Here is a 19,373-nt window from a genome sequence, read left to right as displayed (position 1 = left end):
TTCGAATCCCCTACACAACAAACAAGCACGCCCTTTCAGCCGAGGGGACGTTATAATGTGACTGTCAATCCCACTATTCGTTGGTAGAAGAGTATACCAAGAGTTGGCGGTGGGTGGTGGTGACTAGCTGCCTTCCCTCTAGTCTTACACTACTAAATTAAGGACGGCTAGCGCAGATAGCCATCGTGTAACTTTGCGCGAAATTCAAAACAAAACAAACAAACTTTTAAACAAGACTGACGTTTCGTTCTGACACAAAATTTGTAATGCCACCTTTTCCTTTTTTGCCTTCTCAACTGGATTACACTTAAACATCCAAACAAGTTACATTTCTTCTCTCTCTTATGACTTATGTTGTTACTTTGTTGGACGGACCATAACGTTTGGCACATTATTTTTCCTTGTCCTAAACGCCTTCTGCTTGAGCCCAACTTAAAAATATTTCCTAGTACAAATCAGAACTATATTGGAATGGGATTGACTATTATAGAAATTCCTGCTTTTAAATAAAGGTAATAAAAATCAGTTTCTCCCCTTGTATCATTTTCTCGAAGCTTTTTGAGTAGTAGTGTTAAACTCACAATAAAATAAATTGCTTAAAGTACAAGCAACACAGCTTTAGCCTTTGTAAAGATTTATGGAAGGAATTATGTTTATATAATATATATATAATTGTATTCAGGAGGCATTTATGAAATGCGTACGCATGAAGGAGGAAGATTTTTTTTAAAGCTTACACGGGAGTGGGGGGTTTCGACAAAAGCGTATGACGCTTTTTGAGAACAACCTTTTACATTTTATCTGCGATTTTTGTGTTTTTAATAAGGCAGATAAGAAAGCACTTTTCATTCAAAACCCACTATCTCGCCCACCCATGCCTACATTTTTCTCATCTTGGTGTACTTTATACGCATTTCTGTCGATCCTAATATTTCTTACGACACAATTTGTTTCTCAGCAACTATGGTGTTAGTAAAATCGGAGCCGGGTCAAATCACAGACTAGAATGAAAGGTCAGTACAAACTTCGATTTCGTCGTGACACTGCAGATGCAAGGCTACGGCTCAGACAATGCTACGTTAGTGAGGCTGCCCCGTTACGCCCCAGTGAAAGAATACATCAGATTGCAAACATCACCTAGTGTGCTCAAGTCAGAATCTTTAGAGCTATAGTTTCGTTAATTTCTGTTTTTAATGCTCTTTGTAACACATCTTATAACGAAATAAAACCTCTTCTGTCGTTTTTCTTTGGGGAAGGGGAGTGATCGATGATAGTACTTACAATAGATGGGGTCTGAGCAAAATGTACAAATGCGTACAAGATATGGGGGCGTGTGGTTAAAATAGCCAAATTTTTGTACACTTACTTTATGGCTGCTTCCTTTGAGTAAAGCAACCATACAACTTTAGTTCCACAATTTTGACACCAGATGGCGTATAAATTTGGCTAAGCTACCCACTGTACATTATTTTTAAAAGTACTGTAGCAAATTCTTTAAACAAAACGAACTTGTTTTCTTAAGAATTCTAATTAAAATATTTATCTGAATTCTTCCTGATCTACATCGTACGTTCTTTTTGTTCGGTTTGGTGGTAAGGAATTTGTTTCTTTCTATCATTTGAGTCTTTTGCTCTTGTCTTAAAAGTCTGTAATTGTCACTCCAAACAATAATGTTGTTAGTAATTGATTGTGGTATTAGAACAACTAACATTTATCACAAAGTCTTCTACTAATGATCTGTTTCTCGTTTCTGTTATTTTCTACATTCTTTTGGAGGCTGTGTTCGAAAGGAACCTTGTTCTGACGTAATGCCTTTAGAATCGCACTACTGAACGTAAACGAAATTCTTATCTTTAAATCTGGAGTTTCGTGAAAAAAAAAATCCACAACATAAATATTGTTCTGAACGAACGTAGGAATGTAAGATTTTATATCGCAGAATTGTAAGGTACAAATATCAATGAGCATGCGTCTATCATAAGACAATGGGAATGTTTTATTAGATGAGGTTTTCTATCAATCATAGAATTTCAAGGTACACTTGTCCAACAACATGAGTAATTCAAATAAGCCACAGTGATATAGCTGGCTGAAAGTTGTAAATTGTGAAGGTTAACTTGTTATACCACACGTTCTCATACAAATAAAATGCTTATAAAGATAAAACACGTGTAATCTTATGAATGATATTGTATAGATAGCACTGAAGTTACTGCTGCCATTTAAGTATAAAGAATAATAAAAATTATGATATCTAATTATCTTAAAGATTTTCTGACGATTATTGTGGTATGTATAAAAAACTACTTTTCCACCAGGTGTCAGTATAAACCTTTATTCAGCGTTGCTATTCATGCCAGGTGGTGTAGCGCTAAATTTAGAAATAATGGATCATCACGACCACGCCTCCCCAATAGAAAATCAGCATGAGTATTAAAATGGTTACTGTGTTTAATAATTATTCATAAAATCGACCATTGCTTAAAGGTTATTATTCTAAAGCAGTGGTAGTATTTGTGAGACCAGAGAGTTTTCTGCTAATGATAAAAACGTAATTTTATATTAAGAATTCCATATTAGAGACACGATTACAGTCCCGTTGATCCTTGTTTGAATGAATAATAAAAGCAACACGGAAAATGATACGAACTCGACAAAACTGTACCTGAGTCATTGTTATAAACATTTCCACAGCGGGTCTCTAGTGGTTGGACGAGCCGTTGCCACTCCCGTTTGGAGTTGTGTTTAAGTCACCAAGTGTTGATGTACGACCATACCCAAGTCGCATGCTAGGTATCTACTTTGTGTACTTACATCAGAGACGATTGGTAATGAAATATTACTTACATTTTGAAATTTATCATATGATAAGATAGTCCATGTCGTCACTAGCTTTGCATAAAATTTGAGCGAATTTTGAGATAAGTTGGGTACAGTTTGGGTTCAATATATGGAAGCTGAAGTAATTAAAAATAGTAAAATAATCCACATTTGAAGAAATCGGAGTGATGTTCCCCCTGCCCATGAAGTGAGGGGTCGATGTTCCCTTGCGACCCTGCACTACTACATTACTGTATGTGCCTCGAAAAGATTTTCTACGACCACCACGTATAGTCCACGTGTCTAGGCAAAACGTTGAAATCTATACACTGAAATACGAACATAGGACTGTCATGCTAGAAAAAGTGATTCCAGGCTTAGAGAACAAGGAATGGCAGTCTGCCTAATGTTGAAACGTGTAGGCTGTATGCATGTCGTTCGTGTTATACTCATTACAATTTTCTGTAGTCTTTTGTAAGTGTGTGTGTGTGTACTCGTTGCATTACACTGAAGAAAAAAAAACGAACCTTATAAAATTCGTGCCAGAATCATGTACAATTCGAGTACATTTCCATTTTTATTTAACATTTGGAGAGTAACTGAACAGGTCACATGAACATTATAAAATGATGTAAACATAGAACATCTTTACCTTCATCAAAATGACTATGTTGATTTTTTAAGGATGTTTATATATGTTGCTTTCGAATTATGCACCAGAGTTGTCCCAGTGTAAGTACAGAAACTATTTTTTGTCGTTTATTATCTGGCGTTAATTATTATATGTATAAAATATGTGTATTTTGAAGATTATGTGTTAAAAACAAAACGATTAATTAACGACCCCACTTATCTTCTCTCTCTCTCTTGATTTTACCCTCTAAGGTGTAGTTGATTAATAACTCCGGATGTTGTTGTTTTTTTTGCTATTTTTTGCAAAATCGTATATAAAATATAACCAACATAATACGTTTTTAACGTGAGTGGAAAGTCACAAACTCCCATCAATCCAATCTCGTGCAAAGTCGCGTGAATCTTATATAAGGTTAGCCTATTTCTTGTATAATAAATTAAAGGAAGAGAAATGTTATAAACTTCTTTCCCCTCCGCTTCATATTCAACGTGATTGTGATTTTGTGTTATAGTCAGCAGCTAGAAGAGCAGGCACAAGCTGTTCCAACTGCAAGACGACAACGACGACACTGTGGCGACGGAACCAGAATGGAGAACCGGTGTGCAACGCCTGTGGACTTTATTTCAAACTCCACAACGTAAGTCTGCAATATTTTAATCTAAAATCTAAAGAAACTTTAACTTTCTTTGTTTACTTAATTACGTGAAAGAGTGTCCAAACTTTTGAGTTTTCCCTCTCATTTTGTTTTATGAAGCATGTCAGTAAATCGGATATCTGAACGACATGAGTACTGCCTTCGATAAGTATGTAATTATGCTGTTATTTCAACTATATAGATAAATACATAGTTGGCAATCTACTGCATAAGATATGTTTGACCGAATGAAGTGCTTTTTTTCCATTAAATTAGCGTATATTTTTAAAACGAGAACGATTAACTTTGCTTTTATCGCCAGTAGCTTCCCTAACTTTTGTGGAAGTTTTTTTCGACTTACGAACTATCGCGCCGATCTCTGTCACCTAGCGGCGCTGCGTGCCTTAAAAGCCGTAACTGTTTCTAACTGAACAAGCAACGCTACACAAGGTCTATCTGATAGACTATAGGGAAGGCAGCTAGTCCACGAACCCAACGCAAAATCTGGGGCTACTGTAATCGAACAGTGGGATTTGACTGCCATTGTTATAACGTACCTACTCGAAAATTCAGAGCGCGATTTTGCGGTAAAGGGACGCGAAACATGAAACCTCGAATCTATCTTCCGTCACGCTAACCACTAAGCGGCTCGGGTTAAGTCACTAAATATTTAGGCAAGGGTGGGGACATAAAGTTTGGTTTAGTTTGTTTTAAATTTCGCGCTAAACTTCACGAGGGCTATATGTGCTAACCGTCCCTAATTTAGCAATGAAAGACTAAAGGAAAGGCAGCTAGTCATCACCAACCACCGCCAATTCTTGGGCTACTCTTTTACCAGCGAATATTGGGATTGATCATTACATTATAATGCCCCCACGGCTGAAAGGGCGACCCTCAGATTGCCGGGCCGGACATAAAGTACCTGTTACGCAAGATGTGGACGTTTGCTGTTCTACTCATTAAGCCATTTTAGTTCGCGTTTGTTGGCGTGAAAGTGTAAAAAGAGGGGCTGTTGTTTTGCTTTAACAAAATCATTAATAATTATCATGAAATTATATCTTTTATCTCAATTAAAAACGAGGACAGTAAAAGGTGTATCGGGTGTAAAGATGCCTCATTTTAATTACTAGTTACATAGTTCATTCAAACTGCACAACTTATACCATCTTTTTTTTCACTCCCTAAAATTATACTGTGCATTTTACTTTTCATGATCCCCTTTATTATAGTACAATTTTATTTCTCGTTATCCAGGAGTGCATAACACTTTCTTGTGTATTAATCTTTCAGCTGTCTCACCTATACAGTGTCTTTGGTCCTACTCGCTTATTCATTATAGATTACACGTCTCAACTGTTAGGTTGGGGGATAAAACAGCGTGGTCTTGATTGGGGGGGGGGGGGCTTCCTAGTGAAGATTATAGCGTGAAAATATATTCTAATAGTTATGCATCTCCGTTCTAGGGTGTTAATTAAGTAGCTCGTTGTTTAAATAACAGGTTTCTTGTAATTACTAGCCTACTGAATCAAACTTGTTGCGTGTTACAAATGATAGCCCTGCACCGGAAGAACGATATCCGAAACAAAGGCAGGCCTATTGATGAGGGCTTAAAGCTGTAGTTGACAAATGTTAAGTTAATTTATATAACGAACAGAAACGTCCCTTTCGACCAAACAAATATAAACAATACATCATTTTTAAAGGTGAAGCTGGCTGAGTAAATTTCTCCACAGGTACAATAGCCGTTAATCAACTCCAGGTGGCGTAGAGGTGGGAGTCAGGGGAATGTGATGGTACATAGGGAATTAATCCTTTGACCAATCTGTTTACTATATCAAAAAGGTAATTTCAATAACCCTTATAGTGGAGACATGATGCAATGGTTCTTTTGAAGAGATGAAAATTTCAAATTTTTTTCGGATCTTGCAGATCTCTAACATGTACATTTCTACCCATTCACAAAATTATTTATATTTCAAATTATCACAGTTATATTTCTGTTCTTTTTTTCTATTCTCTGCCTGAAAGGGTCCTTTGCAGTTTTTCTAATAACTACGTGGAAATTATGTTATTTCTTTTCCTGTTCCATAGATTCTTCATTTAAATACAAAACCATTAGAATAAAAAAAAAAAAACGAATTAAGTTTTGGAAGTTCGCTTTAAAAGTAGGGAGAAGGGTTACTTTCATCATACAATGACCTGGTTCAAAATATAGCTATCTAAAGTTAAAACTAACAAAGACGAACTTTAAGGATTAAGAAAACATTTTAAAACTTCTCGGCTGTTTTGTTCATCGTTACAATATTCTAGGAAATGATCTTATTCAAGTCAAAAGTTAAAACACTATAACAAAGATGTTTCAAGCTTAACTTCGTTTTTATGATAATGTATCATTTATTTTATCTTATTTTCATTTGTTCTCCACTTTTTCGTTTATTTGTTTGTTATTAAGCACAAAATTACACGATGGGTTATGTGTGCTGTGCCCACCATAGATATCGAAACCCAGTTTTTAGTGTTACAAACTTTAGACTTTCCACTGATCCACTGGGGGTACTCTACTCTTTCGTTTGAGCACTTAAAAATGTCGAAAATATTTTATTTAAGTTTTCCATATTTATAATTAGTGTTATTGGCGAAAAATAAGAGACCCCTCTATTAGTGATAGTAAATTACGCTACAATATATTTTGATAATCTAAAACAAATCGTTTAAGAGAAAATCATAATTGTAAGCAGTTCATGTTCGCAGTTTGAGCCTGAAGTAATTTGTCCAAAGATGCTAAGCCTCACTTAAACCTAGATTGTATATTTAATTGAAGGCTTTACTATCATCAAAGGTCATTGAGTTACATCTAATAAATATTCAGATTTTCTGGAGTTTCATTTACAACAGACAAATTTTTAGAGTTAAGTAAAGTCGCAAAAGAATAATTGTATTTGAATAATTTGCATACGCTAATGGAGTATATTGCCACAGATATATACGCCGTCTCGATCGTTATATCTAACACCTGTATATTTGATTCACGACAAATTCCCTACCATTCGACAGTGCAATGCCGCCCCGCAAAATATTATGTCTGAAGATGTATTAAAAGCCTTTCTGAAGAGAAATATTTGTAAAGCCAGACTTAAATGATATAGATCTCACGGAAACACCATTTCGAAGAAGGGAGTATTTGATGTTATCCATGAAAGTGGGAAGACTGGCACAGTAGAGTGTCTATGACAGCAACAGGCTCCAAAACTACACTAAGCGAATTCCGAGTAAACGTCCTTATCAACAAAGTTAAGGCTATGGTTATGAAAAACAACAACAACAACAACAAATTCCCACCAAAAATAGTAGCAATGAAACTGGACATATTTCTTGGTTATATCAACAAGATAATAAACAATCGTTTTAGTTGACACAGAAGTTTCATAAGCCAAACATTCACAAGGTTCTATTCACATCTCGAAACTTCAGAAGAAATCTACTCGTAAAACTGGATTTACAGCAACTCCATTTGACTACATAACTTTCAAGTACTCCGATGAAACCACAATGAACGCTTATATCTTTCGTGTTTTTAAACGTCGTCTTGGAAGCCAATCTCCAGGTGCAGTGAAAGCTCTGAGAAAAGTTGGAAAAGAAGTGTGGTGAAAGATTGATCTTGGCATCCTTCACAAGAGCTCGTTACAATGGGGATTGTGGTGTCGTGCAGTATGGGTAATTATGATAAGCAGAATGAGAATGGTCCACGATGGAAGAGGTTCCAAGGGCATCACGGGATATTGAACATTGTTTTTATAAAATACGAGTAACCTCAGTAGGAAAGAATTACGTTTTTTCGAAGTTTCACTTGCAACAGACATTGGTTATACAGCTAGATCTAGTATTAGTAGGAGGAGTTGATTTCTATATCATCGCTTACAAAAGTCACTCGCTGTAGTTTAAAACTAATAAGTGAAAGATATAAGTACCAATAATTATCGCTGTAAAAATGATTTATAATTTTTTAAGTGTCTAATGTATTAAAGCTTGAGTTTAGTGTTAACTTAAAAATTTTAAACACAAGTAAAATCTTTAATGGTTGTGTTTTGAATGTATTTTACTGTGTATTATTCTCGTACAATTCTAATGAAATCTTTACAATTAAACTTTAATAAGTTATCAACACATAATATATACATATTTAACGAAAGAGGCCTTTTTAGTTGTTTTGATTTATATCTGTACGGAAGATAATTGAGTTTTTGTTCTTAATGTTCAAACATTTATATAAATTGCAATATCAAATTAAATTAAAATAAACTTAGGGTTGGTCAATGACAGAAACGTTTTCGTGTTAAACCAACTAGTTCAGTACCCGAACTTGACTTCAACAACTTTGGTTCCAAGAGTTTCGATTAAACTGCTGTTTAAATTATTTAAATTAGGAAGGAACATGGCTTAGTAGCTGAAATAAATAAGTGTTCCATAGCCGGATTTTTGAAAGGATATACGGATTCTTGCTACTACATGGTTTGATTCACATATACTGAATCTTATATTTCATTAAAACGTAATATAGGAAAATAAATTAATTTTCAGGTATCTTAGAAATTCAGCAGGGATCGTCTCAGATCTTAGACGTATGTGTGTAGTGTACAATGCATTTGTAGTTATATGAACTTTGTTATATTTTATAGTTATATGAAACCCGATTTTTAGCGCTATAGGCCATCAGACTTATCACTGAGCCACCAGAGGACAAAAAAAAAAAGAGGAAGATCAGAAAAGTTAATGTTATTTTAAGAAACTTCATTATATGGAGCCCTGAGATTTACATGTGAGCCACTGTGAGGTATTTATGTAGACTAAGGACAATTGCTTATTGCATTCTAAATTAAACTAATGTCGTGAAACTTAAGTTTTTCTGATAAGGTCACGAAATCACTTGCTATTACAAATCAATAAATTAATTATTGTAAATGTAGCGTGTTGTTGCTTAATATTTTTGGGAATCTCTGTGATTAGCGTGCTGGACTGTGAATCCGAGAGTTCGAAGTTTGTGTTTACGATAGTTGTTCTTAATTTTGAACCGACAGATTACACGGAATGCAGCTAGTCAACAGCACCAACCGCCAACTCTTTGACTACTCTAATTGAATATTGGGGATTAACCATATCTCTTATAATGTACCCAATACCCAAAAGTGCGGGGTGCGATGCTGTGACAAAGGAATAGTCTTGTGTTGTTTTGCAAGAATATTCGAAATAAACAGGCAAAACAAACATTTGTGTGATGTAAAAAGTGCAGTAATATCATAAACCTTTGAAAATATGCCACAAGAGGGCCACTTGTACTTTGAGTAATGTCTCATTTTCATCGAAATACAGGCACGTCATCCATATTTCAAGGTTGCACTTGGAGATGACCCCTAACCTATTAGCACAAGTACACGGACCAGGCCAATTTGTCACGTGTAACTGAGTCTGACCGGCGTCGTATGTCTACAAGACCCTTGAGACTTGGGGTCGAACAGACCATCTGAGCCAGAAAACTGCTTTATGCAGAACAAGTTTTAGTGTTTTCTGGTATGTTTTACCCTCAGAGTCAGACAAATGAGCTTATTTTCGAAACCTAAACGCTCCCATGTGGTTTACCCCTTGCTAATGTTTAACGACTGACAGGATATTTTATTTGCTTTTTTTTTGTTCATTTGCTAATCTTAATGATGCTGCCCTCTGGCTAGCTACGCTATGAGATGAAGCTAAGTATGGCACTTAGCAACGTAAAATAGCAAAGTTAATAAAGCAAAGACAAAAAACAATTAAAGCAATTTGACTAAAAAAGTGTGCCAACTGACAAGGATCTTATTTTGTTGCGTGTAATGTTACTATACGTAAATACTAAGTCAACTTGGAGATTTATTACTAACTCTGTACTCTTGACTCTTTTTGAATAAGAAGTAGCAGCTCGGTTACAGGTCTAAAGGTATAATATTCTTTATTTCTTGAATGTAATTTATTTATTTTCTGTCTGTCATCAAAATTACTTGCAGGAAAACAAGCCAAAGATAAATATTATGATTTTTTTATCACCCATACAAAAAATAACGTTTTAGATTTTCTTACAAATTTTCAAATGTTTGTCAAATAAAATATATATAAGTACATCTTGTGTTCGCGATACCCTATATCCAAAGTACGCTTCAATGTAGCTTTGAACTAGTTACAATCTTTCCTTAAAAAAATATATATATTGCACTACGTAACCCGAGTTTAAAGATTACATTAAAGATAATTTTACCGTACGAACTTCAACAATGTATCATCTTAATTGCACTGACTACGTGAATATATTTCATTCAGTTGTGACGTGTTGCTCTGGTTTATGTATCTGTAAGTTAACGCTTTGACTGATATTCACCTCTGTCTGATGTTAGACACGTAGCATATCTACATAAAACCTTCATTACAGCATATCATGCGTATCATCATCTGTAACATTATCAATGGGTATCGCATTAAACTTCATTCTCTTAATACTGAATGATCAGTTGATGCGTGGATCATTTTACATCAGGTGTACTGATAATGTAGGTGTTTTACTGATTATTTATGTTTGCAGATATCTCTTCAGTAACATAAACTTTTAAAAATTCATAAAAACGCTTAAATATGCGCCTGCAATATAACAATTACACGCGAAAGAAATACGATGTCATGTTTAAAGACGCATTGATAGGGCTTAATTATATATGCTGACGTACATGTCGACTATCATATCTTGGTTGTGTGTGTTTGTGTCACTCAGAAAAGCCTTGGACTATATAGTAAATTTAACGAATAGCCAATGTTTACTTGATTTCCGGTGCAGAGAAATTAGACTTTTTTTTTTTCAGAAAACTTAAAAATCGTATGCTATCATGAATTGGAAACAAGATAATAAGTCCGTAAAGACACGCAGTTGTTATTTGGGCAACCTTAAATTTGTGTGTCATGTTGTCTTAGGTTGACCTGTACATCTCCGAATGATTATTTTTATAAACCTTCAGTCACCAATCGGAGCAACTAAATAACATTCTTATATAAACTGTTCGTTCTTACCGCCATCATAAAATTCAAGTGTATATGTCGTCATTATTTGAGTGCGCTTATTAAAAGCTGTTAGTATAATCTTTAACAGGTCAGTGCTTTTGGTGACACTGTATAGTGTAGCCAAACATACTAATTCTCAGCAGCTGTTAGTGTCGCCAGCATGTCGCAGGTCGAAGGTCATGTTACGGTCTTTACTTCGTGTACTACCGTGGAGAGGACTGCCATGCACTGTCATCGAAGTACAGCTTGGCGTCATCGAGATTTTGTCGGCATACTTCCAGCTAGTCCCTCCTGGTTTTAGCAGGTTGCTAGACGGGATAGGGACGTCATGACCTTAGTAGACAGCCTCCAACTGTGCCCAATCTTGTACCAATTCTTGGTGTTGTGCTTCTGGCGTGCAACTACGGACGCTGGGGTGCGTGGTTCTTCTAGCCGCGCTAGGGCCGCTGGCGCCCCTTCGCTGAAATCCTAAACTCTGGAACTTATGCATCCTAGAGCCGTTGATCCGAGTGAATACGTTCCGAAATGGCCATTATTTCCTCTATGCTCTTGTTAAAGCTAATCTTTAAAGGCCGAGAGAGTTTGACATACAGACGCAAAGTAAACGTACACTTATCCCACAAAGGCGTCACCTTTTAACCACTCAACTCATCGGTGGAAAGTTATTAAGAAATAAAGACTATATACCAATAATGGATAGTGTTTTTAGAAGATCATTTGGATTGATATATATAGAGAGGAACGTACTATGCTCACAATTGGATTAATACATAGAAAAGCCGCTTCATGTGACATTTTAAAACAACGCACGAAAAAGCATCACCTAAAATGAAAACATACAAATTTCTTCGTAAAAGTATAAGAAACAGGTTTTATATAGCCTATAATCACTTAGTGTTTTTCTTGATGCATATAAGTAAATGTTTATCACAATCAAATAAATTCGAAGCACTAGCGCTTTCTGGAGGTAGGTCTTTAAATCCGATAAAAATATAATTACCCGAGAGTTTTCGAAAGATAAGTTTTAGTTAAATTCAATAACCAGGATGCTGCCGGAAGACAGACCTGCCGTTAATCTGATGGTCTAGACATCTTCGGGAGGTAGAAATTCAATCCGACAACCCGAAAAACTTCGAAGATAGGTCTTCCCTCAAGTTTTTGAGCTTTAGAAAATATATCTTTTGTCTATCCGAGAGATGATCGGGAATTTTTCAGTGTAAATATCTACAGTTATATCAAACGACTAAATCAGTAAGAGGGACAGTGTATGCCTTCAAACTTCAGGATAACAGTGCATAGTAAGATTAACATTTGTTGTTTATGCAAAACTATGAAGAACCTTTACCAGTGAGAGCTCAATTAGATAGAGCCGAACGTCCTAAGGGGAATAGCTCAGGTTACACTGGCTAGACGCCACATAATCTTTTGTGAAATCTTAAAGAGACCGTTACAAGCTTAGTATAATACACCATTAGTCATGTTTGACATTGTATTTGAGTTTCTGTGGCCCCAACACCTTTTCCCAAACATGATATTTTTATCGAGAACATTTAGTGTGTGTGAGAAAAATGAAGTTTGATGTCTAAAATAATAAGTGTATAGTTGTACCCTTTATTATATTGGTAGGTATTCAAAATGACATCCCGATGTGCATATGCCTTAAAAACACCATTTCCCAGCAATGAAGTTTTAACTTGTATCATTAGAAAGTTACCAGTTTCAAACTAGACACAAGTGTCCTTAGATAACACTTTATTATACTTATTTTTATTATTATTACTCGCCAATTTTAAATCCCTTTATATATCTGAATGTCTCGGAAAACGCATTTAATTTAAATCGTAAGGGGTATGTACAGACAAGAATGCAAACTGATTTTACCTGTGCAACTAAGAAATTTCACTAGTTTTGAAACCCGTATAGAAAATGAATACACTGGCGTTAAATCCTCGGACACCTGTTCAACTATATAAGATAACCTTCATTTTAAATCCCCAAACATCTATACAGTTACGATAACATTGATTTTAAGCCCTCAGGCGCCTCTACAGCTAAGAAAACACACTGATTTTGAACCCCCTAGACGTCAATACAATTAAGAAAACGTTGATTTTTAAGTCTCCAGACTACTGTACAGCTAAAAAAACAGTTTGATTTACCCCCTTTTTTTACAGGCGTCTATAAAGTTAACAAAACGTTGATTTTAAACCCTCAGATGTCTATATAATTAAGAAAACACATTGATTTTACCCCCCCCCTCCCTCCCAAACGTCTATACAATAAAAAACATCGATTTTAAACTTCCAGACCACTGTATATCTAGAGCAGTGTTTCCCAAAGTGGGAACCACGGTCCCCCTGGGGGCCGTGAAGTTTTATTTAGGGCCACCAGAAAATGAGCCGAAAATATGCTGAATTAATTTTAATTCTAAATAAACAATAAGCTGATAAAAATTATGTTGAATTAATTAAACAATGCAGTATGTCGAAAGGAGATGATATTGTTTTTACTACGGCACTGTTTTTCAATCATCATGCTCAAGTAGTGGGGGGGGGCATTTTAAAACCACATTTTAAGGCATTTATAATTATAGGTTTGGGGGCGAGGGCTCAAACATTTTCATTCACATCAAGGGAGTCTCGAACTAAAAGAGTTTGGGAACCACTGATCTAGACCCCGTCTCGTAAACCTGTCAGTGTATGGTTTTGTTTTCTCTTGGCTGTTTACAAGTTTGTTGGGTTGAAAGTTCTAGCGGGAAACAGTAAAATAACTCTTTATAAATAAACAAAATAGAATTAGAGAGTTGATATTTTATACACAACATGTCGTCGTTCTTCAATCGCGTCCCTCGTCTGATCCCGGCACGGTCCAGTCCTAGCCCTTATTCTATTTAATAACGGCTGATGATCATGATTAGTTATCATATCTACTCACAGCTAACTAGTTTTAAGCGATTCTGTCAACTGTATCTTTCATGTTTTAAGAAGCGAAACAGTGAAAATTTTAATTCTTCAACGTTTCACCTTATGGCTGTATCAAGAGGTAGACACCCTACAGAACACAAACCCAGTTTACTACCCCTTGATCAAGCCGTAAGGTGAAACGTTGAGAAAAAAATAATTTTACCTGGGTACTGGCTGCTTCGTTTTATAAAACAAGTTTACTACACTTCGATGTGAAATACGCCACCTGAACTGTGTCTTCCACCAAGTGGCCAGATGTGAAGCTGAAACCTAAACTGTTTATTTTCCTAGTTGTGTAATAATATGTATATACATTTGGGAGAAAAGATCCAGGGCTTAAAATACACCTGTGTATAGGTCTGCTGAATCATCTTACGAACATTTTATAATGTGAAGCATGCTTTATTTATGCTTAAACATATACGCTTGTCAAAAATCTCGGCTTCTTTTTACTTTGCTAGGGCCATTTACTTATTTATTTTAATATAAAGTTAAACCTGATTGTATTTTGATTATTTTTTAAAAACGCTGCCATTGTTACGCGCGTGGACTATATGTAACTGTTAACTTGACTTATCCCGCTATAGCTTCAACGTTTTACTCATTCTTCTGTCCGCCGGTGAGTCAGCAGTAAGTTTATGGACTTACAACGCTAAACTCCGGGATTCGATTCCCCGCTGTGGACTGAGTGCAGATAGCCCATTGTATAGCTTCGCACTAAGGAAACAACAAGTAACTCTTTTGCACGGGTAAAAAAAAAAAAAAAAGAGTATACTTCGTTTATGAAAATCTGACTTTTAAACCAGTTGGTTGAAACATCTACACGACAATAGCAACGGTTCGAATTCCGCCCGGGTTTCAGGTTTTTGTTTCGGAGTTTTATGCAAGACTAGGATATTTTTCTCGTCGGCGTGTTCTTAATTCATTTAACGCATACGATAAGACATAAAAAGCAAAAGTATAAGAACCACGATTGTTCAATGAAACTAATCATAGAATTGTTTGAACCTGTACATTTTTCTCATGAAGATAGAATATTTTGATAGATTTCCCATAATTACTAGTATTTTCTTCTTTTATCAAACTCTACGACTTAATAAATACAGCCTTGTTCGGATTTTTAAACAGCGGGGAATAATGGCTATCCACAACTTAAAACCACGATTTCTAGAAGTTAATAATAGGGAATTCCGTTTCGGGCAACATTTACCACAGGTAGGGCGTACACACCAATTGAACTAGTTTAACATCCTTATCCTGGTTTAGTGCCGACGAAAGGACACTCGCTCCATAGCTGCTAGGTGGCCAGGAGCACATGGGCATAATACAAGGTGTCTACGATAGCTTGTCGTGTTTGTTTAGCAAGAGTGCCTGTAGCACTTTGCGTGCTTAATATAATGGTGTAAATATTAAGCTTAGCATAATTCAAGAGTCGTCAAGCGGCAAGCTTCTCATATCTAGCCCTTGGTTCCTGTGTAGCTAGTTTAATAGGAGACAAACGGTTTATCCCTCTGGCTAAATATAACTCAGTAGTTTGTCTGCTACGCCCTCAAGAAGAAAATCCTTACAATGGGGTTAACCTTCAATTGCATTTTAATAGACTATTTACTTGGAATAGGAGCGTTTTTTCCCCAAACTAGATGAAGAAAACTTTAGCGTATGTGTACTCTTGTTCACTTTCTCACATACAGAAAATATATCCATGTAGTTTTTAGCTCATTACACACTTCTCACCCACCTCCTTCACGTCCTAAAACCAATAATTGATCACAAACTTTTGGTAACAAATGTTTAAAGATTTCAAGTCACGATTTCTTGCAGAACCCAGGCTGTCATAAAAAAGGGCCTTGAATACTTGGCATTCTCGTTACCTTGTGGACTTCTTACGGTGTGATAGGTATCCTTTAAGATAGTCCTTGTCGCTTCAAAGCCACGTTTTCACGACTTCTAAGGTATCAGCTTTTTATCTCTAGGACACAGAGATAAAGCGAAGAGTTTGGTCAGTAAATATTTTCATGTTTTCACCTACAAAAAGGGAATTTTTGTGTTTGTTTGTTATTAAGCACAAAGCTACACAATGGGCTATCTGTGTTATGCCCTCCGCATGTATCGTAGCCCGATTTTTAGCATTATAAGCTCTCTGACTTATTACTGAGCCACCAGGGTCAAAGGTGAACATACTCGTGTAATACGCTGTCAGTAAAGAAAAAAAAACACAAAATATGAGAAACGGTAATGGGCTGAAGATATCCACAAAATACTTTGTATAATTTGCTTTCCTGGAGGAGGAGTTATAGTTTCAAAAATGTAATTGTAATAATCATATTAAAATTGTTTCAAGTTTCTCCTCCGTATTTATTTTATTTCGAAACTGAAACTGAAAGTTTGGGACTTGTCATCTTTAAAACATTTAAGACAGGGTTGCACGAAAAGGTGAATCGAAACTTTTTCAACGACCCTATAAACAAGCTTAAGAAACAGTCGCGTAAGATACTCAAGTTGATACGTTAAAAATCCTTAAATGTCCTTATGGATAACGATTTATTTCCATGTTCTGTAGTCGCTTTCATCGAAGTAAAGTTAGCCAGCAAAATCCACCTTTCCATGCATGATTTGTCTGTATATTCTGGAAAAAAAAAAGGCTAAGGCTTTGTATTATTTCTGTAGCTATTTTTGATACTTGTTTTAGCTTTATATCAAAGTATACTGTGACGTACTTCCTTATATACCTCATGAAAATTCTCTTACCTAACTATATACAAACATTCTTTACGTTTATTTTGTTACTAACTGCAGTCTTTAACTTCTCACGGTATGGATTGGGTTATCAGATACGATGGGTCGTATTTCAGGGGACCGGAAACTTCTTTCAAAATCAATTTACTAATATCGTTTCGAGATGCATTTGATTAACTTTACGTATATGACAAAGGACAGCCACAGACTTAATGCCAACACGCATGTTAAGTTCATAAAGCTCTTTGAAATCCTAAGGGAACTCTTGTAGCATTTGGTTTCCATATCAATGTCTTGTAGCGTAGAGTGTAGTGTCCCTCGTATTATGGTAGTCAGGTAGTTAAAATACAAAAACATATCCTTTCTAGCATTAACTAGGACTAACGTATCTTTTTCTAGAATTAGCTAGGACTTAATGCCTAATGTGCGAGAAATATTAGGTTTGACCACATGTAGCGGACACTAGTGTTGATCACTTCCACACCAGTGAGTCATTGGTTATTTCAATGTCTGTGGTTAGGTATCCTAATGAAACAGCTACACGTGGTCGCTTGTGAATGTAATAGTTATTTGAATTTTCAAACTTTAATCAAAATTCTCCTTTGAGACGCACTCACTACTAAGAATATTTTAAATTCAAAACTTACTATTTATTTCAGTTCCAATGATCTTAATATTCACTGTTTCAACTCTTTGCCAACTGAGCCCCAACTTTTGAAACTTAGTTACATATAACAGAGTCATGAGATAGAAAACGTAGTCAATTTAAACTACGGTTATATATATAGGCGTTTATACCGCACTTTTCTGAGACTTTATTTAAACGTAGTTACACATAACAGAGTCATGAGATAGAATACGTAGTCACTTTAAACTACGGGTACACAGGCGTTTATACTGCATTTTTCTGAAACTTTTTTTATCTGGCCAAATAGCTCCATAGAATAATTTCACTTAATGAAATATTGTTTTCATTAAGTGAGATCTGTAACAACAATATAGGCCATGGACTTTTGTTTTGTTTTCATTTTTTTTTTCTGTTTTATGAACATAGATTAATTTTTATAATTCCGCTAACAGGTTGATAATTTGTTATTCCTCGACAATCATAGACGTATTTTAAAAGCGTAGATAAACATAAAGCGTCATTTTTTATACACTCTGACTTTCTGAAACGTACTGTTAAACACTTTAACATTGGAATAACTTCGTTACCCGTAGTATTAGACCTGCATGATTATCTTACGGACACCTTGGTTCAGCAACTTTAATAGTCTAGAAACTTGAGTCCGTAGTCAATTTCCTCCGTCGACCAACCCGTGGTTAACGCCCTTTCAGCTTTCTTCGGGTGGTACAGATAAAAATTAGTAATAACAATTAATTGTATGTTACATTGAGCTAATAACTATGTAGGTAGTGTATTAGGTGTTTTTGTTCTTACCTGCGCAACAATCATAATCGCAGACAAATTTCATAATGAATTAATAAATTTACCTACAGATTTTCACTTAACGCAGCAAGAACTACTAAATGATAGAACTAGTGTTTTAAAGCGTGTGATAAGGGATAAATAAATACTAGCACCCACGTAACCGTTCAGAGTCAATTATGTGCAATGTAGACACGTGAATAAGGATGTACAGGGAAACGACACAATCGCATACAGAGATAAGCTACAATGTAGTGTCTATAGTGGCAGTACCACCTGAACACTATATGTACGTGTACTACCCACGTGGGCAATACCGTGTGTATGTATAGCGTGTGGTAGCTTTATACTTTGGGTGGATCCCTCTCATTATTATAAAGGACTCCATTTAATTTATAGCCTAATCCATGACGAGTTCTGAGCGATGGCTCGGTGTGACACGATCAGCCCATAGCTAAGACATTTTTTGTAGCACGTAGAAACAGCCTACTGGTAGGTGTAGAATCAATTTTTAACATACCTGGTCAGGTTACATTCACACACATATTCAAAGGTTCTTATAGTAATAATAACACCTGTCGAACAGTTTGTGTATATCAGATCAAAAATTTTCACTAAAACATGGCGACGTGATGTAGGACGGATATTGCTTTGAAGGACAAATTACATATGCTAATAGAGCGGCAAGTCGTGAGCCACAGTCATAGTTTTTAGTATCAATGTATATTTGGTTCACTGCAACTTCCCGTTCATTCGCCAGTGCAATGCTGACACGCTAGCCTTATGACTGGATATTATGTCACAGCCTTTTCCCAGGAAGGATGTTCCTACAGCAAAGTAGTAGAGAGATGAAAATCCGCGCTACGAAAGTTTTTCCAGTAGAGATGACAAGCTCTAGCCTAGTGAGTGACTTCAACAAGGGAATATCAGAACATCCACATAAGAATGTAAAACTACCAAAACAACATTCCACCACGGGTAGGACTGCCAGTATCATTGTCGATATTTGTACACACGCCACATATAGAAAGTGATTAAGCTGCTAAGTTTGTTTGTTTGTATTGAATTTCGCGCAAAGCTACACGA

The 19,373-nt window shown here is 35.8% G+C and overlaps 1 protein-coding gene across 5 annotated transcripts in view; it reads left to right on the top strand.

Annotated features, from left to right (window-relative positions):
* LOC106458478 (GATA-binding factor 2-like) overlaps positions 1–19,373 on the top strand; it is a 178,958-nt gene that overhangs the window by 146,019 nt on the left and 13,566 nt on the right. For all 5 annotated transcript variants that reach the window (XM_022384695.1, XM_013917998.2, XM_022384692.1 and 2 more), the window contains one exon: positions 3,966–4,091. In XM_022384695.1, the coding sequence (XP_022240403.1) occupies positions 3,966–4,091 (126 nt within the window). The remainder of the gene's footprint in view (positions 1–3,965; positions 4,092–19,373) is intronic.

This window comes from Limulus polyphemus, unplaced genomic scaffold (genome assembly GCF_000517525.1).
Source record: "Limulus polyphemus unplaced genomic scaffold, Limulus_polyphemus-2.1.2 Scaffold469, whole genome shotgun sequence".
In the NCBI taxonomy this organism is placed as follows: Eukaryota; Metazoa; Arthropoda; class Merostomata; order Xiphosura; family Limulidae; genus Limulus; species Limulus polyphemus.
The sequence above is the reverse complement of the archived record's forward strand: the minus strand, read 5'-3'. Positions and strand labels throughout refer to the sequence as shown.